General features: G+C 38.6%; 1 protein-coding gene across 1 annotated transcript; it reads right to left on the bottom strand.

Moving 5' to 3' along the window:
* Positions 1-991: 991 nt before the first annotated feature.
* On the bottom strand, positions 992-27,996 carry acadvl (acyl-CoA dehydrogenase very long chain). Its single transcript, XM_061709545.1, has 21 exons — positions 27,884-27,996; positions 27,588-27,653; positions 27,413-27,482; positions 25,194-25,265; positions 22,975-23,047; positions 22,830-22,894; positions 22,578-22,712; positions 21,274-21,418; positions 20,950-21,079; positions 20,700-20,825; positions 19,638-19,836; positions 17,293-17,397; positions 16,236-16,322; positions 15,893-15,955; positions 10,347-10,448; positions 9,060-9,157; positions 6,657-6,729; positions 5,113-5,185; positions 4,938-5,010; positions 4,657-4,732; positions 992-2,316 (listed from the first exon to the last, which is right to left on the bottom strand). Exons 2-21 carry the CDS (start codon positions 27,644-27,646, stop codon positions 2,179-2,181), a joined length of 1,962 nt encoding a protein of 653 aa, XP_061565529.1. The 5' UTR covers positions 27,647-27,653; positions 27,884-27,996; the 3' UTR covers positions 992-2,178.

The following is a 27,996-nucleotide window of genomic DNA, read 5'->3' as shown; positions in this document are numbered from 1 at the left end:
ACACTACCTAGAGATTTACCAACACCAGCTCGAGGTTTACTAAACACTAACTATAGGCTTTACTAAACTTACTAAGTTTAGTTTTAAAGGTGGAGGTTGTGTCAGCCTCCTTAACCCAGATTGGAAGTTGGTTCCATGGTGCCTGATAGCAGAACGCCCGCCCTCCAAATCTACATTTGGATACTCTAGGAACTACGAGTAAACCTGCACCCTGGGAGCGGAGAGCTCTGCCAGGAACATAAGGCACTATCAGGTCTTGTGAATACTGCGGAGCTAAGCCGTTTAGGGCTTTATATGCAAGTAATAAAATTTTAAATTGGATTCTGACTTTTACAGGTAGCCAAAGGAGCGACGCTAACACTGGAGAGACGTGGTCTCTCCTGCTGATTCCTGTCAGTACTCGTGCTGCTGCATTCTGGATCAGCTGGAGCCTATTCAGCTATAGATGTCTCTGATGCAGAATGGGCACCTTACACCACCTTATTATGAAATAAGGCGGTTTCTTGTCACTTTTGCAGAAGTAGCTGATGAAATAGTTGAGGTTAAAAGTTAGACTACCTCATCACAATTCCTGCACTTCACAAGCGCTGCACTTGAGGGGAATTTCTCAACGCTCCGACCGCAGGACTGGAGAGAAGCCTCAGCCACAGCCCTCTCTTCAGTCTCACACCCACAGGAGTCACACTTGTTGATGTTCATGCAAAGAGCAGGAAGGAGATCTTGTTTGTATTTGATCTTGGCGCCTAAATGCACCAGAAGCTCAGACACACAGGGGCATTCCTGTAAAGAGTTTGCCTGCGAAGAGACGGCCTGCAGAAGTGAAACCGAAGTGACAGGCGGTTATGAATACAACAGCAACAGGAAGGCGCCGTGTTTAGTGATCTGGGTAAAAGTATTTTCAACCAGTTTCTAAAATGCATGCAAAGAACAAAAGTGGTAAAAGCCACACTTGACAGACGAGACGCCAAAAAGAACTTCACAAAGGCAACACTTCGTCAAGCCAGAGGTATTTTATTGATACAATGACTGCAGTTCAAATTCATCTTACACTGATATCCGCTAAGTGTTTTCTGAGGCATATATACAGGTGCTTTAATGTAACCACACCAAACTCACGCAATTAGATGTCTTAATAGCAATTTTACAGCATTTTGCTGGACTAATACAACTGCTATTAGGTTAATCCTTTCTGTGCAGATGATGTCCCTCGTCTTAAAGAACGCAATGTCCCAAATAATGCTTCAATAAGAGATATAAGTGCTACTGCATCTTAGAAATAAGATACACTTTCTACAAATACATTTAATCATGTCTGTAATCATCATCAGAAGAAACATTCTCTCCTGATAAATTCACGTGAAAATCATTTTCACTTTTCCTTTTGACTGAAGTCAAAACAAAGCAGGAGCTTCAAGCTGCATCCGGAGCAGCTTGTAAGGCAAAAGTTTGTGTTTATATTTGTTTCTCTGAGCTCAAACAGGCACGTATGAGCACATGTAGGCAAGAGTAGATAAAAAAGGAAAAGAAAAAGAAAAAAAAAGTTATAAATCTGACTTTCGAAACACCTTCGACACCGACTGCGTCTGCTCTTCAACAGCTACCTGGTTTCCTTTCTTTAAGTTGCATTGATTATGTTGTTTTCATGTTAAAGCAAATACAAAAAGATAAAAATCTGCTGCTATAAAGTCTGAGAACAGAGCAACCGGCCCATTTACACGTTTACATTCAGTCTTTAACTGTATCAGAAGCCGGTAGCAGGACTGAACGCGTGTCGTTTTCTCCGTACCGAATTCCTCTAAACCATTTTACTTCCTGAAGGTTCAAAAATCTGGCTAAAACCTTACAGGCTTGGAGTAAAAAGTTAAATAAATAAATGACAGAAAAACATAAAAGTTACCAAAAAACCGATGTTGAGATGGAACAAAGAGGCACAAACTGTGTTATATTTTCAGCCCTGCGTTGCACCTCCGCTATCACCAAAAATATAAATAAATTTAAAAAAAAATAGCCTATTCACACCTAGTGAATAAAAGGGCACCAATGTGAGAGTGGTTAAGTTTGGCTGGACTTGGCAAACGTGACCCAGAACCTGGTTAGAGATCCAGAAGAGTTAAAAAAAAACTAAAAGAAGAGAAAAAAAACTAAGTATGAACCAGATCGGGACGGCGGCGTGTGGGTCTAGAACCCGAGGGGGTGAGGAGAGACGATGCCTCCGTTTTCCACCACGGCGGCAGAGATGGCCCGCATGTTGTTGAAGAGCTGCTTGGACTGGCCCGAGCGCAGGATCTTCACGTCCTGCATCACCCTCTCATGGGCCTGAAGAGGACGAAGAAGAGGGAGGAGATTGGTATTAAATACATTTGTTTTCAATTTTCCATATACAGATCAAATATATTATTTTATGCTTCCAAGAGTTAATTTGCATCACCTTCAACAATATCATTAACACATTTTCAATCTTAGTAAATTCAAAAGAAATTAAAGCTGCAAGCAGCGATGAACGGCCCCTCGCGCGTGCAATTTTCACCAATAAAAGTCAAGGACTCAAAACTGAGTCCGATGACACCACCCACGAGTCTTTATGTCAAACCATTTAAAAGTTATTGCAGAAAATAGGAACTATCAAATATGGACCAATCAGATGAAGGGGGGGTGCGCTTTTTGGCGTCTATCGTCGCCACGGTAACGCTTTTGAAAGAGAAAAGTAATGTGCATCGTCGCAGGATCTAGACGCACATTTTGATGTATAACACACCTGGGTGCACGTTAGAGTTCAGGCCGTATTAGCGGCCGAAGAAATGGCGTAAATTGCGCCAAAATTACACGATTCATTGAAAATGGACGACTTCCTGTTCGGTTTCAACCATGGCGCCAAGAGACTTTTCTTTAAGTTGCGACATGATACAGGTGTGTACTGATTTTCGTGCATGTACGTCAAACCGTATTGTGGGGCTTGAAGCACAAAGTTTTCTAGGGGGCGCTGTTGAGCCATTTTGCCATGCCCATTAATGCAAACCATTAAATATCACATTTTTCACTAGGCCTGGCTTGGTGCAAGATTTGGTGACTTTTGGGGCACGTTTAGGGGGAAAAAGGCCCTCCTTTCGTCGGAATTAAAAACGAAAATAAAAATGAGAACATTTCCTACAGATACAATAGTGTGAATTATTAGGTCTGCCACATCCGATTGATGACTAAATTATCACCCTGATAACAGCAAATAGCAGTCAAATCGTCTTTCAGTGTTACTGCAACCCTGTTTAGACAGTATGAGCCTAACAAAAGCTTAATATTCATTAGCTCTGCATCTTATTTTCTTCTTTGCTGCAAATCTGACACTTTAACTCCTCCAGAGGATTGGTTTCACCCTCAACGCTGCTGTGGTGTTTCACATCTGTCACACTAATGAAAAAACAGGACTGCTGCTAAATGTTAAGAGGGTGAAAACTGCTGGAGGAGGAACGGAGGTGCACAATCTGCAAAGATTAACACTCAAACATCAAACAGCGGGATAGAACACGGTAATATATTGATGTTTCTGACTGATTAATGCTGTTTTTTTCATGAATACTAGGGGTGTAACAATATATTGTGCCACCAAATTTCGCAATACAAAAACGTCACAATACGTGTCGTGGAGGTGACAAACTGTATCGTGATATTGGATTATTAATATTAATCTATTGTGTTGACTAGTAACGCGCATCCGGCCGCGCCTCGACCCGTGGACCAAAATCTTCCTCCGCTCAGAAGAAACTAGTCCCGTTTTGGTCCCGATCACGGGACTCCTGGGGGGTTTTGAGGTCTGAACTTTTACTTATGTAAGGCTGGTGTAGAGTTAAGCCTTACCTTATTAAATTAAACCTTTTTGGGGTGGTGAGTAGGATAAACACGGGACAACTTCTGCTGAGTTCCAGTGTACTTTAATGTCCCTCAACAGTGTAGGATTTTAGAACATCAACACAGCACCTAGTGCCGTACTGTGGCGTATCACTCCGCCCAATCTAAAACAGACTAATCACTACAGATAAACTGACTAGTGTCATTATAGTACCTGATTTACAGAATATAAAGAATATATTTATAAAATAATCAACCCTGAATTACCAAAATAACCTTAACAAAAATAAATCTCCTCTTACACTTATAAGGTGAGCATGAATCAATCTTTTTTATGATGTAAAATTGTATGTATTTATTTACTTTTATTTAATTTTAGTTGTTAAACTTCTGGAAAAGAAAAAAGTCAAATCAAACATGAGAGAAACTATTAAGTATTTGGCTAAATATTTGTACTTGTATGAAACTGAAGATCATAATGCAAACCTGACATTTACTTTTAGTTCAGTTTGTGGAAAATGGTTGGCCTGGCTTTCTCTTTAAAACTTAAACAGTTATAAAGCATTACAAACTGTAACAATAGGGCAAATGTACAGCATTGTTTTGTATTTTGTGTCTTTCAAATAAAAGACAATTTTTTCCAGTCATATGTTCCTCATTCAAGGTTGTTAAAAAATACTGCTATAATATCGTATCGTTATCGTGACATTAGTTTATCGTTACACCCCTAATGAATACCAATGAAAAGGACCAGTGTGGTTGTTTATTCGTTTTACTGGACAGTAAGTGTTAGTGTTGGTTCTGAAGAGGACTCACCTCCATACACCAGGTCTCACACAGCATCTTCTCGTGCTGAGCTGAAGCGTGGCCCTGACTCAGAGAGCGGGAAGCCCTGCAGAGAGTGAGAGTGGAACAAACACAAGAGACACATCTCACTTCAGGCTGTGTGGGAGTTTGTACAACGGGGGGGACAACGGAAAATAAAAAAAAATAAAAAAAACTGAGTGGGAGTCGAAGACTGAAACTGGAATGGAGAACAAAAAAAAAAAAAAGAAAGAAAATAAAAGCGTTGAGGTTGTTTAGTCATGTTTGCACACCTGGACAGGACGACCACCATGGCGTACAGGTCGATGGCGCTGTCTGCCACTCTCTTCAGGATAAACTGTTCATCTGACAAAAATGGACAATTCACGTTGTAAAACTCTCTCCCTCTACCACAGAGAAAACAAACCAGATGAGAGAAAGTTTCTTTGCCGAACAAAAATAACTCACCGATGATCTTCTTGCCGTGTTTGACCAGCAGCTCCTCGGTGACGGCTCCGAACTGCTCGATGGCTTTAACCGTCTGGAAAACAGATAAACTCAATCAGTGACAACCAGAGAAGGTGCTCATAGTAACTAAGTAATTACAGTCTATCTATATAGCACCTTTCACAGACAAGGAAATAAGACAAAAGAATAGACACGATAAAATAAAAGTAAAAATACAATACAGATAATAAGCCCCTGGAGTAAAAGTACATAAAATCAACATGATGGACATAAAACAACCCTCTCACTACTGATGTTTAAAAGCTCTGAGAAACAGGTGGGTTTTAAGTTTGCTCTTAAATCGTGATGGAGTCCAGTGAACGTAGAGACAGCAGGAGATTGTTCCAGATCCTCGGTGCGACGGCATGGAAGGAGAAATGTTGTTGCGTCTTAAAGAGCTTAATAGCTCTATTTTCACACAACAGGCAGTGTTGGGACGCGGCATTACCGTGCATCCTGGGTGATTTTCACTCTGAACTTTATGATCTGGTTTGTTTTGGCTCTGCGGCGTCTACATTCAACCCTGCTGCGCTGTGAGAGCGACAGCAGGTGGAAACATTTCACCCGGCAGCTTGGGAGGTGGTGGAGGTGTGAGTGGAGCAACATGAGGTGTGAGGTGTGACTGGAGCTTTTTCAAAAATGTTTGACCTTTCAAAATATGGAGTCCCTTTTTCGACTTCTATGACTCCTTACAGGAGCCTCTTGACAACGAATAGGATGGCACTCACACAACATGATCGATCGCAGCAGTGAACACTCCCCCCCCCCCCCCTTTTTTTTTTTTCCTCTTTTCCCTTTCTTTTTGTTTTGTTTTATTTATTTATTTATTTTTTTCTCCTTTACACTTTTGTTCTACTACTCATCAAGTGTGCTTTATATCCTGTAAACCTATGGGTGGGTGGGTGGGAGGGGGTGGGAATGGTGGACTCACTATGTCAATGTTTCAGCTGAACAATGCACTTTTACATTTTGGGGATGAATGTGCAAATAAGTCATGCATATGTTCTGTACTTTTCATCTCCGTGGGATAAATGTAAAAAACCAATAAAACATATTTACAAAAAAAAAAATGTTTGACCTTTTTTCTTTTTTTCTCTTCTTTTTTTGCCTTTTTTTCTAACCTTGTTCCTTTCCTTTTTAATCTCGACATTTCGACTTTTTTCTCAAAATTGTACTTCAACATTAATCTCGACATTTAAACATTTCGACTTTTTTCTCAACATTTCAAATTTTTTCTCGAAGTGCATAATGAAAAAAAAATATTCCCCCAGTTATAACTAATATAGAAACATGCAGCATGTGTTGTCTTCATTCTAAGGCTTATACAAGACTTTTCATTTTTCTAATTCTCCAGACATATTTGTGTTTTGTGTTTTTGGTCCAATATGGCTCTTTCAACATTTTGGGTTGCCCACCCCTGTATTAGACGCTATAAATGTATATGTAAAACTGAATTGAATAAATACAAGTTAAAAAAACAAACAGTTTTTGTGCAAAGAACCTACCAGGTCACCGCTGCGCGCCAGCTCAGGATGGATATTTCCCTGCAGCGTCAGGCCTGTGCTCAAACCTGCCTTTCTAAAAGACGAGAGAAAAAGAGGACGTTACATCAACGGCTGGTTGAAAACACAACTGACAGCTCTGTGGCCGACTGCCACCACAAATCTGTTTTACTGTGGAGTTGCACGGCTTAAATCTACATCCAATCTTCCGCCCAGCTTCACTGCCTGAATTCAAGATGAATCCAGTCTGATGGAGAACATCAGAGGAGCTTCTGCATCTGAATAAAATCAGGACTCAAGTCTGAACTGTCAACATCAAAACCTGAAATTTAAAGGAGCTTGAGGCTCCTTTTAAGAAATGAGACTCTCTAGCGCCACCCTTCACCACGACGGCCGTCGGGGGTACTGCAGCCAACAGTGAAGCCGGCACGGGAGAACGGGGAGAACGTCCATGCAGCGTCATGTGACGTCACATCCGCAGGACAGCGCGGGAAATTCAGGACCGAATTGCAGCACATTTTGCAGCACACAGCCTGTTCAAGGCAAAGGAGAGATACACTAGAGGAATCATTCTTTTTGGTTTGGAACGCTTCATCTGACATTATTACTAGAAAACTTAAAATGCATACAGATTTTTTTGCCACAATCCGGCCTCAAGCTCCTTTAACACATGGGGGGCACAATATTATCAAAAATTAAAAAAAAAAAAATGCAGTGAAAACATGCAGATTTATTCATTTTCAGTACATTCGGTTCTAGCATGACAAGCCGGGGTAAAGAGGTTAGACCAGGGGTCGGCAACCTGCGGCTCTAGAGCCGCATGCCGCTCTTTAGCGCCGCCATAGTGGCTCCTGGAGCTTTTTCAAAAATGTTTGACCTTTTTTTATTTTTTCCTTTTTTTTCTTCTTTTTTTCTCCCTTTTTCCTTTCCTTTTTAATCTTGACATTTTGACTTATTTCTTGAAATTTTGACTTTTTTCTCAACATTTCGACTTTTTTCTCGAGATTGTACTTCAACATTAATCTAATGTGGTTTCTGTAGGACAAACATGACACAAACATTCTGAACGTTTTCCAATGCTGCAAAAATGTGTAGAATATTACATTTCAACATTTCTGTTTCTCATTAACTGAGAAAAGAGGATTCAAAAAACAAAAAAAAAATCAAATCCTTAAAATAGGTAAAAACTAAACAATATGAAGGTTTAATTACTTTAAATCCGTATTAAATCCTTTTTTATTTTAATTTTTTGTTTTAATATTGTTGCTTGTGTTTCTATGTAATATATGCTGAGTCATGTTTGTTACACGTTGACCCAAATATGTAATTTTTTTTATTTATTTATTTATCCTTTATTTATACAGATAAAACACTTGAGTCCGAAGACTCATTTTCAAATTCAAATTTAAATTCTGATTAAAGGAGCATGAGGCTCCTTTTAAGAAATGAGACTCTCTAGCGCCACCCTTCGCCACGACGGCCGTTGGGGGTACTGCAGCCAACAGTGAAGCCGGCACGGGAGAACGGGGAGAACGTGCATGCAGCGTCATGTGACGTCACATCCACAGGACAGCGCGGGAAATTCGGGACCCAATTGCAGCACATTTTGCAGCACACAGCCTTTTCAAGGCAACGGAGAAATACACTAGAGGAAACATTCTTTTGGGTTTGGAACGCTTCATCTGACATTATTACTAGAAAACTTAAAATGTATACGGATTTTTTTCATAAATCTTGCCACAATCCGGCCTCAAGCTCCTTTAAAAAAAAACAATCCTTAAAATATATAAAAAATAAACAATATGAAGGTTTAATTACTTTAAATCTGGATTAAATCCTTATTTCATTTTTGTTTAATATTTTTGCTGGTTTTTCTATGTAATTTATGCTTAGTCATGTCAGTTGACCAAAATATGTCATTTAAATTGTGCGTTTCTACCAGCAGGGCGGCGCCAGGCAGGTGGCTGTTGTCTTCATTCTAAGGCTGATACAAGACTTTTCATTTTTTGCGGCTCCAGACATATTAGTTTTTTGTGTTTTTGGTCCAATATGCCTCTTTCAACATGCCGACCCCTGGGTTAGATAAGACATCAAGAAAAGAAAAAAAGCCACTTTATATTGTCATTACGGGAAAATGTTTCAAGAGTTTTCAACTGAACTTAGAAGATAAAGTTAATATGAAACAGGTCACATCCTGTACGTGCACATCTTGTGTGTAGACCGTCATATTTTTTATCTCTTAAATTCTTATCGTTATTAATCTGGTGAGAGCGTGAACAGAACAGCAGCATGAAGGAGAGAAGTGTCATCCTGCAGCTCGTGCGGCGTGAGCTGAGCGGGGGTTTCCCCATCGCCCACCCAGACTGGCACAGGAACAAGAAGCATGAACGAAGAAAAGATGTGAACCTCTTTGCTCTCTTTGTGATCTCTCCTGCCAGCATCCCGGCGTTGCCGAGGGGATTCTTCATGGCCTTCTGCAGGCTCTTCAGGTGGTTACCAGCATTCTGGGGGGAGGAACGATGCGTAGTTAAGACGAGGGGATGAGAAACGCTAGAAGCTGCTGGAGCTTTTGTTTCTTGAAACTTTCTTCGGACAATTTTAGCATAGGATTTTAATCTACTTACTACACTCTGACCCTACCTTTACTTCTCTAAAGCTAAGAGATAATTAGTGTAAAAAGTACCTGAGGAAATTGATTTTTTTCCTTCTTCAATTTCTAATCTTATAAGCAGTACTGGAGTTGAGGGGTGATGAGGGGGGATGAGGGGGGATGAGGGGGGATGAGGGGGGATGAGGGGGGATGAGGGGGGATGGCATCCCCCCTGAAATAAAAATGGTCCAAATCATCCCCCCTGTAAAACTGCCATCCCCCCTTTCCATCTCTTTTGTCATTTCATCAATGAATGTGGTTTTACTGCTATTTCAACATTTAGAGTCATCACCAGAAAAATTACTTACTTGACAATTTTCACCTGTTTCAAGTCAATTTTCACTTGAAATAAGTAGAAAAATCTGCCAGTGGGACAAGATTTATCTTCTTATTACAAGCAAAAAAAAATCTTGTTCCACTGGCAGATTTTTCTACTTATTTTAAGTGAAAATATACTTAAAACAGGTGAAAATTGTTGTTTTTTCCAGTGATGAGTCTTGTTTTAAGTATAATGAGATTTTTTTTACTAAAATGAGACATTTTAACTAGAAATAAGACAAATATTCTTGTTAAGATTGTGAGTTTTTGCAGTGATCCATGTTACTTATCCTGTGAAGGACAGAGTCATATTGATAAGTTCAGAAAAGTGTTTTTTATTGTTGTGTTTTGATGTATTTGATGTAAGCCCAGTGGATATTTAAAGCTTACAGAAGGCTGCATTTAACTGCTGCTATGTCATTCCTGCAGTATTTCTGCAGCTGTTTTGGTCACTGCTATTATTTGTAATATATTATATTATTTGTAATCAGCACAAATTATCTGTCCCCATATGATCAAATCCACCACCCCCCCTGATTTTTTTTTACAACTCGAGTACTGATTATAAGCGTCTTGAAAATGCAGCGTCAGAAATGTGTCAGGAGGCAAAAAAAAAAAATAATTAAACAAACTAAAACAGCTTCCTGGGTGTTTCCCACAAACAGACTCATCAAATCACCAGTTGAATCTGTTGAAGTCGTCAGAATAAAGATGTTTGATGTTACCTGGAAGCCGTTAAGAGCTACGAAGAGCCTCAGGATGTCGTTGGTGCCCTCAAAGATCCTGAAAATCCTCAGATCCCTCATCACTCGCTCCACTCCACAGTCCTACAGAAACACACAAACGGAAGATTATCTCACGCTTGTAGATGGGTGAAAAAGATGATTAAAACGCCAGTAATTCACTCATTCAGACACATTCCTCACTGGCACAGTGTGGGTGTGCCGGGTTCCCCTCAGGAATGACGAGGGTTTACATTTTTCTGACCTTAATTTACTCTGGATTTAGTTAATTCTGTGTACGACTCTTTTGAAAAAAAAGCATCGGAGAAATGAAAACGCACAGAAACGCTAATCTCACTTTTTCTACACGGAAGTGAAACCTTGACTCAAAGTGCAAAAATGTGGGTAGAATTAACACCAGCGTTTTTCGCTCCTCTCTCAATGCTCACGCCGCACGAGTCGGGTACCTAAATTACACGGCATGAAAGGGAGGAGGATCATTTTAAAATGCCCCCTCTAGCTCAAAACGTTCTGATCTTGCACGCAGGCCGATTTAAGCCAACTGCATTCTTGATTGACAGGTGTCGTGTGCAGAGAGATTCCACCTGAGCTGTAATAGTGGGTGTTGTTTCGTATCTGGGCACAGTTTTTTCATTTTATTTTCATTTCATTATTTATTCAAACAGGTTAAAACAAAAACAAAAAAATAATCAGAATACATAAAATGTATATACCGAAAAAACAAAAAAAAACCATAAGCAAAACAAAGCAAATTAAAGAGACAAATCTATATGTAGATAAATATTTCCTGTTTGAAAGGGTGTAGGATGAAGTTTCAAAAAACTTTTCTAGTCCTACCCCTTCTAATGTTCTGTTTTTACCGTTTCTTCATTTCACAGAACTTCTAAAAGAAAAGCATAAAAGAAAAGAAAAAGTGGTTCAGCTGAGCAAGGCACTTTGGTCACTGGCTGTCAGTTCATGTGTCCATTTCCATTTTGTATCCATAAAGAGTATTGATTTTAAAGATTTGTTTAAACTTACTTGGTGATTTGCATGATTTAATTTCATCTTTGCAGTTGTTCCACAGATTAACTCCCATCACTGATACACAATGGGTTTTGATGTTTGTTTTTTAAAATGACATATTCCCCTGAGATTGTGTTTATTTTCTTTTATTTGAAACAACTTCTGGATGTCTTGTGACAACTGATGATGATTCACTTTGTGCATGATTTGTAAAGTTTTGAAGTCGACCAGGGGCCGGATTCACAAAATATTCTTAAGAAAAAAAATCTTCTTAAGTGTCATTTTTTTCTTAAATTCAGTCTTAAGATGAAAAAAGAGAAGAAGTCATATTCTCCAAAAAAGTTCTTAAGTATTTTCTCAAATTTCTCAAAGAAAAAACTTAATAATAAATGGTATTCTTGAAATAAAAGTTCTCAAATTTGTTCTTGACTTTTTTCTTAACTTTAAGACAACCTTGACCTGTCTTAAAATTTCTTCTGTGAAAAGGTAATAATAATAATAATAATAAGACTCTAATATCACCTTTTTCAACACATTTTAGACAAGTTTAGACTAGTAGGTCATAGTTTGAGGATATACTTTGTAATTAATTACACAAAGAGCCTGTTAACTGTTGTTAGCATGTTAGTTAGCGTGGTAGTTAATTATTATTAATTTTCCCCAATAGTATTTTTTTTCACACATTAATCTCATCCACCATAACCTTGAAAAGTTCCTGCATCTCTTTTTCTCCTTCTCCATGTTTAGTGAGTGACTGACGGTTAAGACGCAAACTACCTGTATATATAATATATTTATGTATAAATGTTGTTTTGTTGGCGTGTGCAATGCAATGACATATTTTAAGAAGTTCTTAAGTAGGAAAAATAAGAAATTCGTAAGAAATGACAGTTCTTAAGACGGTTCTTAAGAAAATATTGAGGAATTGCACTTAAGAACTTTCTTATGAACTTCTTAATTTTAGATCTTAAGATCGTTCTTAAGAAAATATTGGTGAATCTGGCCCCAGATCCTTAAATTTGAGTGTTCTCAGTTTGATGAAGAGTGGGTTTGTTGATTCTCTAAAGTCCGCTTTATTTACAATTCTCATTGCTCTTTTTTGAAGTTTGAATATTGTATCCGTGTTTGTTTTATATGTGTTCCCCCACACTCCCACACAGTAGCTCATATATGGAAGTATGAAGGAGCAGTAAAAGGTGTTTAGTGATGATTGATGATGGACTTTCCATTGCAGAACGCGGTTCGTCTGCACATTTGCTTGTGCGGCGCCTTATGCTTCATCTGGTTTATTCTAAGCAGAAAATCATAAATGTTTACACAACTCTGACCGCCTACATGTCTCCGCCACACTTGCCTCAGTCTATTTTAGCTTAACTTGAGTTTTTGGTTGTTTTTTTTTTTTTTTTTTCAATTTGAACATTGGAGGAAAAAAAAAAACAAAAAAAGAAAAACCACACTTTGGTTTTAGTACCTGCTGAACATGATGCATCGCTGCAACTGTTTCGCCCACAACCACAACGACGTGTCAGGCTACCAATGCTGTGTGCAAGATAAAGCTGTTTTTAAGATACAGCGGCTTTATCTTTCTCAGTAATAGATTGGTTTATGGCTGTCAGAAGTCGCCACTGAGGAGCAGATATGCGTATAGACTGAAACAAGCACAGCTAAGTTAATATTTGTTAATCAGACTACAAATAAGGAAAACTGGCCGCGGTCTCATGATAGTTCTCAGTTACACTTGATGCGGTGCTGCACGTGAAGAGACAAAAAGCCCCTTCCGCATCGTCTTGTTTGGATTTCCATCGAGCCTCTTTACATAGCAAACTTCAACTCCCTACTTCAGTGTTTGCAGAGATGTTTCAAAGGAGACATACGGAAGTGGAACTGAAAACACGAGTATCTGTCGGGAAACTCGGTAGGATCTGCCAAGGAATATTCTGCAATTTATTCCTGCTCTGATGTTGACATCAAAAGGACAAATAGGCCTGTGTTGAAAAAAATCGATTTCCCAATTTTTAAATCGATTCTCATATTAATTCCTAAAAATCGATTCATATTCGTGCTATACATTTTTTTTTCCTTTTATTTATTTATGTTTTTTTTTTCCATCACTACATTACAACTTTTGGTTATTTTTTTGTTTATCCCCAAAAAAGGAATGTTTTGTTGGACACGAGAATAACTGGTGCCATGTTTTTGCCTTTAAATATGTTTAAAGGTATGAAAACATTAAAGTGTTAGGTTATAATTGCATAAATTGTCTATATTTCATTACTTTATATACTGTCTTGGGGTTACATTTGCAAAAAATGCTAAAAACCAAATGCTCAAAAATTAAAAACCAAAATAGACCAAAAATGGAAAAAATAAAAGCGATTTCATCCGTCTCTGTTTCCTCCCTGGATCTGTTTGATAATTCTGACCCACACGATGTTTCTGAAAGCAGTTCTATCAGCATTCTGGGAGCTGATTGGTCCTTACAGCATCATTAGCTGCCAATACTTGCTGTTGAATCTCAATATAATACTAGTAGTAATATTTTGCACAACTACAGTCATATAATCCATGCAACAGCTCAAAAAACAGTTTTAACCTAGGCTTCTGTATCCGTTTCAGATGCTTCCTGTGGACATTCCTAAAATGGTATTTGATAAACTGGACAGACTTATCTCTACATTCATATGGCAGGGGAAAAGGCCGAGGGTAAGGCTAAAAACTCTACAGCTATCTAAGGAAGGGGGGGGGCTTAAACTCCCAAACCTCAGGCACTACTTTTGGGCGGCACAGCTGAAACCACTAACAGTTTGGCTACATGACATTGAGAGTACCAGGTGGTTAAATATTGAAAAAAGCCTTTGCTCCCCACCCCTACATGTTATGCCCTTTTTAGATACTCCACTGATGGAAGTCCAAATGAGTGAGTGGACTAGAGCCACTCTGAAAATTTGGAGAAAGATAAGAACTACTTTTGGCCTACCTAAACAAATCTCATCATTGACGCATATAGCATACATGAAAGATTTCATACCATCTCGCTTGGACTCAGGGTTTAGGAAATGGACGGATTACGGTTTAACCAGTATACACCAATTGGTTGGGAAAGATGGACTTAAATCATTCGAGCAACTGCAGACAGAATACGGGCTCCCAAAAACAGATTTTTACAGATATCTGCAGCTGAGAGATTTTCTAACAAAACATAAAGATTGGAAGAGAGCCATGAAACCTACTCCCATTGAAGAGATGCTGCTAAAATTTGAATTTGGGGAGGGCAAGGTAATCAAAGAATTTTACCAAGTCTTCTTGGATCTAAGCCCAAATAATACTGTATATATAAAAGAAAAATGGGAGGCTGAGTTAGGCATAGAAGTAGCACCGGACTCGTGGGTGGATATTTGTAGCGAAGCACACCTGGTAACCAACTCCAATACCTGGAGGGAATTTAAGTGGAAAGTAATATCCAGATTCTTTAGGACACCTCAAATAGTGGCCAAAATGGGTCAAAATTATTCAAATGTATGTTGGAGGGAATGTGGGGCACACATCGGGAACCACTCTCATATATTCTGGACCTGTACCAAATTAAAACCCTTCTGGTTGGAGATATCTGAAGCTTTGAAACGAGTTTTCGATCAGCCTGTCACAGTCGACCCCGTGGTGATGCTGCTGGGAGCTATACCGGAGGGTTTGGGGAGCAGAGCCAAAGCATATCTATTGCATATACTACTTACAGCGGCTATAAAATGCATTACTATAAATTGGCTAAAACCAGATCCGCCCACGTATAACTTGTGGGTGGAGAAAGTAAGGGACATCTACCAAATGGAGAGAATTACTTATTCTTTGAGACTGCAATCAGATATATTTTGTAAGAGATGGAGCCCGGCAATGCCCCTGTTAATGGAGCAGTAGACCCAAACCATTATAATTCGGTAATTTCTAGATTTTCTGTCTTACACTTCCCACCAGACCTCCTGGCGGGTTTTTGTTTTTGTTTGTACTGTCCGACGCTGCCTTCATGCTGCTACTGTTGATACTTATGTGTATGGAGATGTGTGTAGGGATATACTGTATTTTATTTTTTTTTATGTATGGAACAGCTGAGTGTGTTTAAAAAAAAAAAAAAAAAAAAAGGAAACAGTTGTAATATTTGGATATTGTATTCTATGTGAAGTTGCCTAATAAAAACAAAGTTCAAAAAAAAAAAAAACAGTTTTAATAACACTAACCCAAATCAATATCGGAATCGAATCGAATCAAATCTTGATAAATCGATTCTGAATCTTAAGAATCGGAATCGAATCGATTCTTGACATTTGAATCGATCCCCAGCCCTAAGTACAAACAGAAGTTTTACCTCCCTGGTTAACCAGAGATCCTAATGTTGGGCAGGAAAAATGGTATTGAGTTGTTATGGGAGCAGGACCAGTTAAAGAAACAAAAAAAACTACTCGGCAATGTTTATTTTTGTGTTAAACTCAAGTTTTGTGCGAGACAGGATGTTGACAGAGTACCGTACTCACCTTCATGAAACCCATGCCCCCCATTATCTGGATACTTTCATCAGTCACCGTCCACGCCGCTTCCTGTTGGCGTTAAAAACAGATCAGTATTAGATAGAAATTCTATTTTACAAAAGCAGCAAGCCTTGTGAAACCTAGTTCCTGTTCAGCATCTTGCAGAATGAGGAACATTCGCGTTGTGAAAGAGTGCTTCCTAGCAAATTAAGGAACGCTATGTTAAGATATGCACACAAAGTAGAAAACAGGTCTGAGGTTTCCTGTTCTAGATATAAAAAAGCAACGAAAACACACAAAGTCATGCACACACGTTCAGCTGAAACAGTACGGAGATCAAAGTTCTTACAGAAGCAAAGATCTTGCTGATGGCTGCTTCTATCTGGAACTCTTTGGCGCCGCTGTCCATGTTCCCGCTGATCATGTACGCCATGGACTGCAAGCAGACACAGGAGAACAGACATGAGCCGTCTGACATCGGGTTAAACAAAGCTACGTAAAGGTTTCAGTGTGCAGAATAATTGAGTGATGATCAGCACTGATGGGGAAACTTCTACGAGAATTTCTGCTTGGGAAATGTTCTTGGAAGTGAATTAACATGACAATTTGTGCAGAAAAATCAATGAAATTCAAACAAAAACTTGATGCCAAAAAATAGTGAGCTGGCGGGCATTTTTGTTTAAGCTTAGATTGCAGGAATATTAAACATCTCAACGTTACAAATCAGTATACAGGACTGTCTCAGAAAATTTGAATATTGTGATTTCCTGTAATGCAATTACAAAAACAAAAATGTCATACATTCTGGATTCATTACAAATCAACTGAAATATTGCAAGCCTTTTATTATTTTAATATTGCTGATCATGGTTTACAGCTTAAGAAAACTCAAATATCCTATCTCAAAAAATTAGAATATTCTGGGAATCTTAATCTTAAACTGTAATCCATAATCAGCAATATTAAAATAATAAAAGGCTTGCAATATTTCAGTTGATTTGTAATGAATCCAGAATGTATGACATTTTTTTTTTTTTTTTTTAAATTGCATTACAGAAAATAAAAAACTTTATCACAATCAAAAAGGAAGAAAAATCCAAGGCAGTCTTCTTCAAATATAAAAAGCCTTTATTAAAATTGGCTATTTCATGTAGAAAAGATTAAAAAGTGGGTTGCAGCCCACTTTTTAATCTTTTCTACATGAAATAGTCTTTTTCCTTTCCTTTTCCTTTTTGATATCCTTTTTCCCACCAAAGAGCACCTTCGTCACACGACTTATATGAACCTTCTGAGCACTCTGGACTTTCTTTTTTGTTTGAACTTTATCACAATATTCTAATTTTCTGAGACAGTCCTGTAAATGTGAGTAGAGTTCAGTAAATAAGTGTGTTGTAGCGCGGTCTGACCTCGGTGACGTACTGCAGCATGGTCATGCGGGCCACCTTCTCCTGAATGGCTCCGTACGTGTGGATCTTGTTTCCGAACTGGGTTCTGTTGGCTGCATGATCCACCTGATGACGAGAGAGAAAAACCATCCCTTCTGTCAGGCCTTATTCATTCAGAGTTGTTTATTCATGTAATATCTCGTAGACACAGGTTTCAAAAGTTTAAATGTTACAGTTCCTTAAACTTCAAGACGAGAGCGACGAGAGCCAAACTTAGCGGTGTTTGTGGTTTCCCCTAAAAAAGCCTTTGCTGTCTAGTTTTTGTGCATAAAGAGGAAGTAAGCGAGGCTTTCGGCCAGCGAGGAAAGGGGCATCAGAGATGCTGGGGTGATCTGCAGATTGTGGAACCGGCGCAAAGTAGCACAAGACATGAAATAAGCAAATGGGGAAGAACATTTTTTTTTAAATAAAAACAAAAAACACAAGACTGAATAAACATCCAAGCATATACAGGACTGTCTCAGAAAATTTAAATATTGTGATGAAGTCCTTTATTTTCTGTAATGCAAAAATGTCAAACATTCTGGATTCATTACAAATCAACTGAAATATTGCAAGCCTTTTATTATTTTAATATTGCTGATCATGGCTTACAGTTTAAGAAAACTCAAATATCCTATCTCAAAAAATTAGAATATTCTGGGAATCTTAATCTTAAACTGTAAGCCATAATCAGCAATATTAAAATAATAAAAGGCTTGCAATATTTCAGTTGATTTGTAATGAATCCAGAATGTATGACATTTGTTGTTTTTTTTTTTTGTTTTTTTTTTTTTTTAAATTGCATTATAGAAAATAAAAGAACTTTATCACAATATTCTAATTTTCTGAAACAGTCCTGTACTTCAGTTCTCACATTGAAGAAGTTAATCAGCTCAGAACATGCAATTAATTAACACTTTCAACCAGCCTGCTCAACTAACCATGCAGTTTATAATAAACTCTAATTAAATAAATGTGATACCCCTCCAATTGTAGACGTTTCTTTTGTTACACAACATATCGCATCAACAGGGTGAGATTTATGCAATAGCTCGCGCAGGAGCGGCCAAAAGCAATGCAGATTTGGCTTCCCGTCCTTTATAGAATTGATTTTAAACTTTTGATGTTTGTTTTTAAAGCTCTTAATGGCCTCGCACCCTTGTATTTATCCGAGCTTTTGACTGTCCGTAATCCTGGTAGAGCGCTGAGGTGAACGGATCAACTTTTGCTGGAAGTCCCGAGGTCAAAATAGAAACACTGGGGTGACAGAGCATTTTTAAATCTAGGCTGAAAACCTATTTAAGATGCTTTTAACACCCAGTAGTGTGATGAAACTTTTATCCTACCGGATTTTGCTGTATTATATTGTTTTTGATTGTTCTTATTTATCCTCCTTTTTATCTATTACGAAGCTGAACCTGAAGCTGACCAATTGTTTCCACAGAAATGGAAAAGATTTAGGATGGCTGGCCAGTCTTTGCTTCAGCTTCCATCCCGATAACAAAAATACTAAAAGTTACTCCATCCCTGACACTTTGTACACAAAGGCCATTTATTTCTAAAAAATAAAAAGCAACTTAAAGTACTGGGGATGAGATCGTATGATTTCAGTGAATATTTAATGTGAGAATGTGCAGCTTTTCATTGTTTTACATGAACACAAGATTAAACATTTATTGATTCAAGTCGGGACAAAACCAGCATCATTAAGCTCACAGCTTTACATTTTTACACAATAATTGAAAAATAGAGGATACGTCATTAATTTATTTTTTAAATGCATCATCAGTGCCTGAGTAATCTGGCTGAAATTTCTCACAGTGAGAAAAAAACCACTCAGACCGACTAATGTTGACTCATCTTGAACCCGTTATGTCTGACAGTGTCAGGACTGGTTAAATACTATTTGTTCAAAATGTTTACTTTTGGTACAGTTTTACTTTTAGGTACTTTTCTGCACATCCCAAATCAGTTATCGTTACTCACGACCCAAAACCTAAATCTGAATTAAACAGAAGAGCATCACTCATAACACGAGCCCATTTGAATTTTTTCGTGTCTGCAACTTCAGCAGAAAAACGGGCCACAGTGAATGATAATAATGGGGAGTTTCCCACCAAACCCACAATGAAGGAAATGCACGACTGAAAATAAGGGGTTTAACACAGCGCGATACGAATAATGCAGACGACTTGAAAGCAGCAGATGGGAAACCTAACGGCACGTACAGGAAGTTAGCACCTCAGCTGTGTTTCTACTGTTCTCCACTCCAACCAACTTCCCTTCCTGTGCACACGAGTGCTGCTGCAGGTAAATGTACTCACAGCTTGTGCGATGACACCTTTCATGGTGCCAGAGAGGGCGGCCGCCATGCCGAAGCGGCCGTTGTTCAGGATGTTCATGGCCACCTTGAAGCCTCCGCCCACCTCGCCCAGCACACAGTCCAGCGGCACCTTCACGTTGTCAAAGTACACCTCAGCTGTGTTGGAGGCTTTGATGCCCATTTTCTTCTCTGGAGGGCCACTGCATGTGAGGAGAGATGTTGATCAAATGAGTGTGAAATACTAAGACAAAAAAAGAAAAGTTCTTAATCAATATATGAGCTAAACCAGGGGTCGGCAACCCAAAATGTTGAAAGAGCCATATTGGACCAAAAACACAAAAAACAAATATGTCTGGAGCCGCAAAAAATGAAATGTCTTGTATGTATAAGCCTTAGAATGAAGGCAACACATGCTGCATGTATCTTTATTAGCTATAACTGGGGGAAGATTTTTTTTTTCATTATGCACTTCGAGAAAAAAGTCAAAATGTTGAGAAAAAAGTCGAAATTTCGAGAAAAAAGTCAAAATGCCGAGATTAATGTTGAAGTACAATCTCGAGAAAAAAGTTGAAATGTCAAGAAAAAAGTCCAAATGTCGAGAAAAAAGTCGAAATTTCGAGAAGTCAAAATGTCGAGATTAATGTTGAAATACAATCTAAAAAAAAAAGTCGAAATGTCGAGAAAAAAGTCGAAAAGTCGAGAAAATAGTCGAAATTTCGAGAAAAAAGTCAAAATGTCGAGATTAATGTTGAAATACAATCTCGAGAAAACAGTCGAAATGTCGAGAAAAAAGTCCAAATGTCGAGAAAATAGTCGAAATGTCAAGAAAAAAGTCGAAATGTCGACAAAAAAAGTCAGAATTTCCAGATTAAAAAGGAAAGGAAAAGGGAAGAAAAAAAGAGAAAAAAATGAGAAAAAAAGGGAAAAAAAGAAGTAAAAAAGGGAAAAAAAAGAAGAAAAAAAGGAAAGAAAAGGTCAAACATTTTTGAAAAAGCTCCAGGGAGCCACTAGGGCGGCTCTAGAGCCGCGGGTTGCCGAGCCCTGAGCTAAAACGTCAGCTCACTTTGTCACTCCTCCAAAGCTCCTCTCCACGATGAAAGCGCTGATCTTGTCTTTCATCTCCCCGGTCTTTGGGTCCTTCACAGGTGTCTTTGCAAACACTGTGAAGATCTCAGCCAAACCTCCGTTGCTGACAGATAAACATAAAACCAAAACCATCAAAGCAAAGTAAAAACACATCTGCAGGCTCCAGCTAGAATTATTCTGAATTGATGTGCTGCCCCCTTGTGGTCAAAGTAGGAAACCCTGACTACCTGATCCAGATCTTGCTTCCATTCATAATGAAGTGTTTCCCGCAGGGTGAGAGAATGGCCGTGGTCTTGATGGAAGCGGCATCGGAGCCGCTGGCCGGCTCAGTCAGGCAGAAGGCTGCTATGGTTTCACCTAGGACACACACACATGTATCAAACACACACAACCGAGTAGCTCTGAACCTTCACTCATCCCTGAAACCTTTTATAGGATTTGCCTTCATCTAACACTATATTATAAGAGGCAAGTTTGCTGTCACAAATTGAACTTTGATGTACATCCTAAAAAGTGCATTCAAATAAAGATCTAGATGTTTGTCTCTTTACCTGAGGCAAGCTTTGGTAAGTACTTCTCCTTCTGTGCTTTGTTTCCAAAAAGCAAAATTCCCTTAAAGCCGATTGACTGGTGAGCCCCCAGCGTGATGCCGACACCCAAATCATGACTGCCAACGATCTCAACCAGCCGGGCGTACTGTAAAACGGAAGAATGGGATCTTGTTAGATTCATCAGCCTGAGACACTTGGGCCCAATCCCAATACTCCCCCTACTTTCTTTCACTACCCCTAAAAAAGAAGGGACAGATTTTAGGGCACTTGAAATCTTCCCAGGGGCCTGTCCCAATACTCCCACTACTCCTACTTTTCAGCACCACCCCTAAAATCAGGAAGCTGAGAGCTAAAAGCTGTTGTAATTTCAGCTGTAGCGCTGTTAATATGGCACTTTATTAAGTTTTAATATTTTTTCCAAGCGTAAAAGTAACCGTTAAGATCCCCAACCTGGGCTCAGTTTATCCAAATAACGCCTGTTAAGAAATTTGACCCGATGTTTTCGGCAGGGAGCAGCAGCAGCCGGAGTACAGACGTGATCGCCAGCTCCGCCTGCGCCGTCGTCCCGGGGAGAAACCTGCAGCTCAGTGGAGAATTACTGCTGGCTGAAATAAATCATTTAGGAAGATAAATGTTGGTTTAATAGATGAAATCTAACAGTTGTAGCTACGCCTGTTAAGAAATTTGCTCCGAAAATTTCAAGATTTCTGCCTGCCGGCTTCGGGAGCTGATTTATGGTTCCCATAAATCGACGCAGAGCCTACAGCGTAGGTTACGTAACCTACACTGTAGGCTCTGCGTTGGTGTAACGCAGAACCATAAATCACCTTTATTCTGGCGTGATCTTCGGCAAACTAGTGATTATGTACATTCACTGAGTGAATATTATGAAAGTAAAATATATATTTCTCGCTAGAAATGTAATCAAAATGCATTTTTATGCAGAAACTAACTCAAAATATTGATTTTATTCACTAAAAAATAAGAAATGTCCGCCATGTTTTTTTTTTTTTGGATTCAGTCCGCAAATGACGACGAAAAGCATTCTGGGAAATTTTTTTGTCCCTCGATCAGCTAGTCAGCATCTGAAATCCCTCGATCCGTAGGGACAGATTCATAGCCACTACACTACTTTTCGTCACTACCCCTAGGTGAAAAGAGGAATATGGACACCACTACCCTCACGGGAACGCGCAAAATTTAGGGGTAGGGATGAAAACGAGGGGTAGTGGGGGGATTGGGACTGGGCCTTGCTCGAGGGCATGTGTCAGAGAACAGGTATAAATGTGATCCGGCTGCTGTACCTGGGTGTTGGAGAGGCCGAGGCCGCCCAGATCAGCCGGCACCTGCAGGCCAAACGCCCCCATCTCCTTCAGGCCCTGCATGGTGTCGTCCTCCACCTTCTCCAACGCATCATTCTTAGCAGGATCATTTACCTCCTGGATACACGAAGAAGAAGAAGAAGAAGAAGAAGAAACATGGAAGGGGGTCATCATGACTAAGTCTTGGAAAACGTGTGAGAATGGGATGAAAGTAATAAATGGGTTTAAAAATACCTCAAAGAATTTGCAGACTGGCCCCACAAGCTCTTTCAGGAACTGCTCCTGCTCCTCGCTGAGGGCTACGACACAGACACGCATATCAGAGCTTTCCCAGGAGATGTTGGTGGATTTTAAAATGGGTAAATTACATGGAAATTACCTTTAGGAAAGGGAAACACTTGAGGCGTTGCGATCTGTCCCTTGAACATGTTGACGGCAAACGATTTGGATTCCTGTGGAAAAATTAAACCAAACAATGAACACAACCATCGGACGGCTGTTGGGAGCTTGTTTTGTTTCACGCTACTTCTACAAATAAGTTTTAATCACTTTGAAACCCTTATTTATATTTCTATCAACTTGCTGTAAACTTTCCTGATGAACGTCCCCGTTTTTGTTTTTGTTTTTTTTTCCGGTGACCTGTTGATCAGAGGAACTATGGAAGAGTATTAGTGCCAGGCAGGAGAAAAATAAAAATAATATTTTAGAGGAGGAAGATTTTTTTTTCATTATGCACTTCGAGAAAAGTCGAAATGTCGAGAAAAAAGTCGAAAGGTCGAGATTAATGTTGAAGTAGAATTTCGAGAAAAAAGTCAAATGTTAAGAAAAAAGTCAAATGTTAAGAAAAAAGTCGAAATGTTGAGAAAAAAGTCGAAATGTTGAGAAAAAAGTCGAAATGTCGAGATTAATGTTGAAGTAGAATTTCGAGAAAAAAGTCAAATGTTAAGAAAAAAGTCAAATGTTAAGAAAAAAGTCAAATGTTAAGAAAAAAGTCAAATGTTAAGAAAAAAGTCGAAATGTTGAGAAAAAAGTCGAAATGTCGAGAAAAAAGTCGAAATGTCGAGAAAAAAGTCGAAATGTTGAGAAAAAAGTCGAAATGTCGAGAAAAAAGTCGAGGTTAATGTTGATGTACAATTTCAAGAAAAAAGTCAAAATTTCAAGAAAAAAGATGAAATTTCGACTTTTTTCTCGAAGTGCACAGTAAAAAAAATCTTCCACTCTCAATTTTTTTTCTTCTCTTGCCTGGCCCTAATACTCTTCCGTAGGGGAACTGACCATCATCTGTCCCTCTGAACAAAAGAGTATCCAATTCATAATTCATAATTCATAAAAACTGCTCTGTATTGCTGAAAGAGGTAAAAAAAAAAAAAAAAACTTTTTTCAAATCTCGGGTAACTTTCACGTTCAGACTTGATAACGAGAAAAAAAAAAGAATGAAAATATAGATAGTACAATATTGACATCGATGTGATCTTTTTATATGCTAGAAAATGTTCCAGTCAGAATCCGTCGTTGCCAAATTGACAGTCAGAAAGACACGGTGACCCAGCCACCTTTACTCCACTCAAGCACCTGCTCAGACGGCGTGCAGCTGCATGCCCAACACCAGCAGAGCAAGAGCAGCTCTGCTGAACTATGTAACAACACAATCTCTGCACTGTGTCAAATAAGTCAAGGTATCCATGCCATTCTGCAAGGCAAGGTCTCAAATGTCATCGTTTAGAGCAGTTCACGTGGTTCCTCTGGATTCCCAGTGGCCGACTGCATACAGTCCAAAGATTTCTGACAGACAGACAGAGTGTAAAGACTACAGGACTGTCTCACAAAATTAGAATATTGTGATAAAGTCCTTTATTTTCTGTAATGCAAAAATCTCATACATTCTTGATTCATTACAAATCAACTGAAATATTACAAGCCTTTTATTATTTTAATATTGCTGATCATGGCTTACAGCTTAAGAAAACTCAAATATCCTATCTCAAAAAATTAGAATATTCTGGGAATCTTAATCTTAAACTGTAAACCATAATCAGCAATATTAAAATAATAAAAGGCTTGCAATATCTCAGTTGATTTGTAATGAATCCAGAATGTATGACATTTTTGGGTTTTTTTAAATTGCATTACAGAAAATAAAGAACTTAATCACAATATTCAAATTTTCTGAGACAGTCCTGTATGCCTGTGCCTGGATCACTCTGTCCTTAAAGTTAAAAACCAAGAGAGATACAGAAACAAACTAACAAAGATGGTTACAATAGATTCACTTGCAGGTGATATCCACACCTCTACAATGCACTGTAGACCAACTACCTGTGATTGGGAAGGTTTCATTCACTAAAGTAGTATAATGATTAGAAAAATGTACTTAATCAGTGCACATGGAAACAATGTAAAAATAATTCAATATAAAACCACTTGTTCTACTTTATGGTGTGCTTAAAACAATTAATTAGATAGAATATAATCTATCTAATATAACTATCTAATTGATAGATAATTACCTGAAACACAACATCATTTGTTGATAATATTGGTTGCGCTCTAGTTTTAAATATAATAACGAGTTTTAAATGAATCTGAAGGGTAACGTACCGCAGCAACTGTCTGCTTTTCCACTTTGGGGACGGCATCACTGCTGACGGCTGCAGGCTTCTCCAACACGGCCTGAAGAGAAACAGAACACGTTTACAGTTAATCAACAGGTTAAAAGAAAACTGAAGAATAGGAAAAGATTAAATAAATAAATTATAATAAGCTTGAAACAGATTTGGTGCACAGACAAGACAACTGACGTGTTCCTTAAATGATCAAAATGACAGCTGATAGTAAATCTGAGGTGAGTCAAGTCAGACAGGGCTCTGTCCACAGTTGTGATGACTCGGTGCTCAGAGCCAAAGAAAACACGACTGAAGGTTTTTCCACGTCTAGCCAGGTCACCTGTTTGGCAAGACTCCTGACTGACTCAAACTAAGATCCTGGATCCATGACAGCAGACTACTGTGATTGAGATTAGTAACCTTAAATCTGATATGTTTGAAATGTTTAGTGATAACACAATGACAATCCCTAGTTAATTACAGCCAAATAGCATCCATGTTGCCTTACAATTTCCCTGGGCTATCACATCACATTACATTGAATTTTATACACCAGAAACACTGGAAATGCAGAAAAAACATGTAATACACAACAGCGATTTGAGTTCAAGTAGAAGGTAATAATCCAACATGGGACTAAGTGAGAGAAGCAACAACCTTTATCAGGGTTCAAATTTCCATGACTTGGCAGCAAGTTTCCATGACTATACATGACCTCTAAAACATCAATGTACTATGAATGAAATATAGGAATAAAACTATGTAAAAAGTCATCACAGTGGGGATCTAATGACAATTATGGTTTTATACAAAATAAACATTTGTTTAAACTAACACTGATATACCAGCACTATGTTGTAGTATATGTTGTATATAGGGCTGTGCGATTAATCGATTTTAAATCTAAATCGGATTTATTAATCACAATCGAAGTTAAAAAAAGGAAAATCGGAAAATGGATTTCCTTTTTTGCAGCTGGCTGCATTACAGACAGAGCTCGTCTAGTCATCTTTGTTTGGTCAAGAAAATTGTAAATGTTGTCACTTTACTAAACTCAAGGAGGATTTAAAGTATCTTTCAATTGCACTTCATTCCCAATAGGGAAATTTGTTTGCTATTTTTCTTTAAAAATAAAGATAAAATATTTGAAACAATTTATTCCATTGTCTTTTGTAGTTTTACCAAAAAAATCGAAAATCGGGTTTTCAGAGAAAAAAAAAAAATCGGGATTTTATTTTTGGCCAAAATCGCCCAGCCCTAGTTGTATAGTAATCTAATATAACTGTAATACTGTAATAATAACTGATCTGCATAATGCGCAAGATGCTCGGCACGTCACGCGTGAGACTTTTCTATACGAAATATTTATTGATCAATTTTAAATCTTACCTTATAGGCTGTTATTACTAAATGTTATCATTAAGTGAGAAAAATACATTCCATGACTTTTCCAAAACTTTTAGGGTGAACTTATGTTTCCAAAACTTTTCCAGGCCTTGAAGATGACATTTTCAAATTCCATGACTTTTCCAGGTTTTTTCAAAACATATGAACGCTGCTTTATGTTGGAGCACAGACGCTGCTGTCCATTCACACATGTATAATCTATTATCTTTGATTATTATGAGATATTACGATGAGGGATATTTTATATCATATTTATATGATGACTACATTTGTAGCACAAAAAAAACAAATGGCTTCACATTTTATTTTTTTTAAACTTGTGCTTTTTATTAGTTTACCTCTTTTCTTATCATTTTATTTGTTATTTACTGTTTAATGTGTCTTGCTGCTTTTAATGTTGATGTAAAGCAGTTTGAATTACCTTGTGTTGAATTGTGCTGTACAAATAAACTTGCCTTGCCTAAACAACAAATAAGATCTAGATAAAGCCAGTTAGGTGACGCACCTTCAACTAAATGAATATATGTAGAATTTTTTGGAAATATTTGGACATAAAGCTGGTATGCGGCCGTGATAGAGACAGTGTAGTGTGAACTTTCGCCTGGATCAGCGTCATGTCACCTTTAACAACCGGGTCACGTGACCGCTGAACCTTCACCCACTTCCACAGGGAGGGGATCAGAGTTATGTCATGATACATCAACCCAGTACAGACACGCACAAACATGTGTCAATGGAACAAAATGCCAGAAAAGACATGACACAAAGTGCAACATAAACGTGTTATTATGGTGAATGTGGTCGTACCTGCGCGGCTTCGCTGGCGTAGAGACGAGGGTGGGAGACGGAGACCAGCAGCCCGGCCTGCCGGGGGGCTCTGGAGACACACAGAGAACCAGGGTTAATAATACTGCTATTATTGGTGTTATTATTGGTGTTATTAAGGGCTAATAGGAGGTGAAAGGCTGTGACTTTGACTCACCCGGACAGAGGGATCCGGAGGACGGACCCGCAGGACTGGCTCACTGTACGAAGCAGCATCTTTGTTCTGGAAAAACACAAGACAATCTGGTCAATAAACAAGAAATTGACAAGGAAAAACGCAGTGAAGGTGAACTCAGCCAAGATTACAGCGGGTTACGTGTAACGACACAGGTTTCGTAACTTTACAGCTTTGACTCTTGTGTTTAATTTATGACAATAAAACTACTAGAGACGGGTTTCTTCCTCCAAACAACACAGGGTTTGTTGAAGTGTCTGATCTGAGCAATAAGTTACCTGGGTCCGAGTAAAATACCAGCAGGAGAAACAAATGTCGATGTATTTGCTGCCGCCGCTGCTGATATTATTCTTGTCTTCTTCTGTGGTGGAAGTGTCAGAGCTCCCGCCGG

The sequence above is a fragment of the Cololabis saira genome, chromosome 20, assembly GCF_033807715.1.
Source record: "Cololabis saira isolate AMF1-May2022 chromosome 20, fColSai1.1, whole genome shotgun sequence".
NCBI lineage: Eukaryota > Metazoa > Chordata > Actinopteri > Beloniformes > Belonidae > Cololabis > Cololabis saira.
This window is presented reverse-complemented; position numbering and strand designations above follow the sequence as displayed.

What these genes read in the sequence shown, in the direction of transcription:
- acadvl (XM_061709545.1), bottom strand. Translation starts at nt 27,646, where the DNA reads ATGCTGCTTCGTACAGTGAGCCAGTCCTGCGGGTCCGTCCTCCGGATC. An exon ending in AAAAGCAGACAGTTGCTGCG is followed by an intron (nt 23,048 to 25,193) that starts GTACGTTACCCT and finishes ATTTTTCCACAG; the next exon opens with GAATCCAAATCGTTTGCCGT. An exon ending in AGTGTTTCCCTTTCCTAAAG is followed by an intron (nt 22,895 to 22,974) that starts GTAATTTCCATG and finishes TCTGTGTCGTAG; the next exon opens with CCCTCAGCGAGGAGCAGGAG.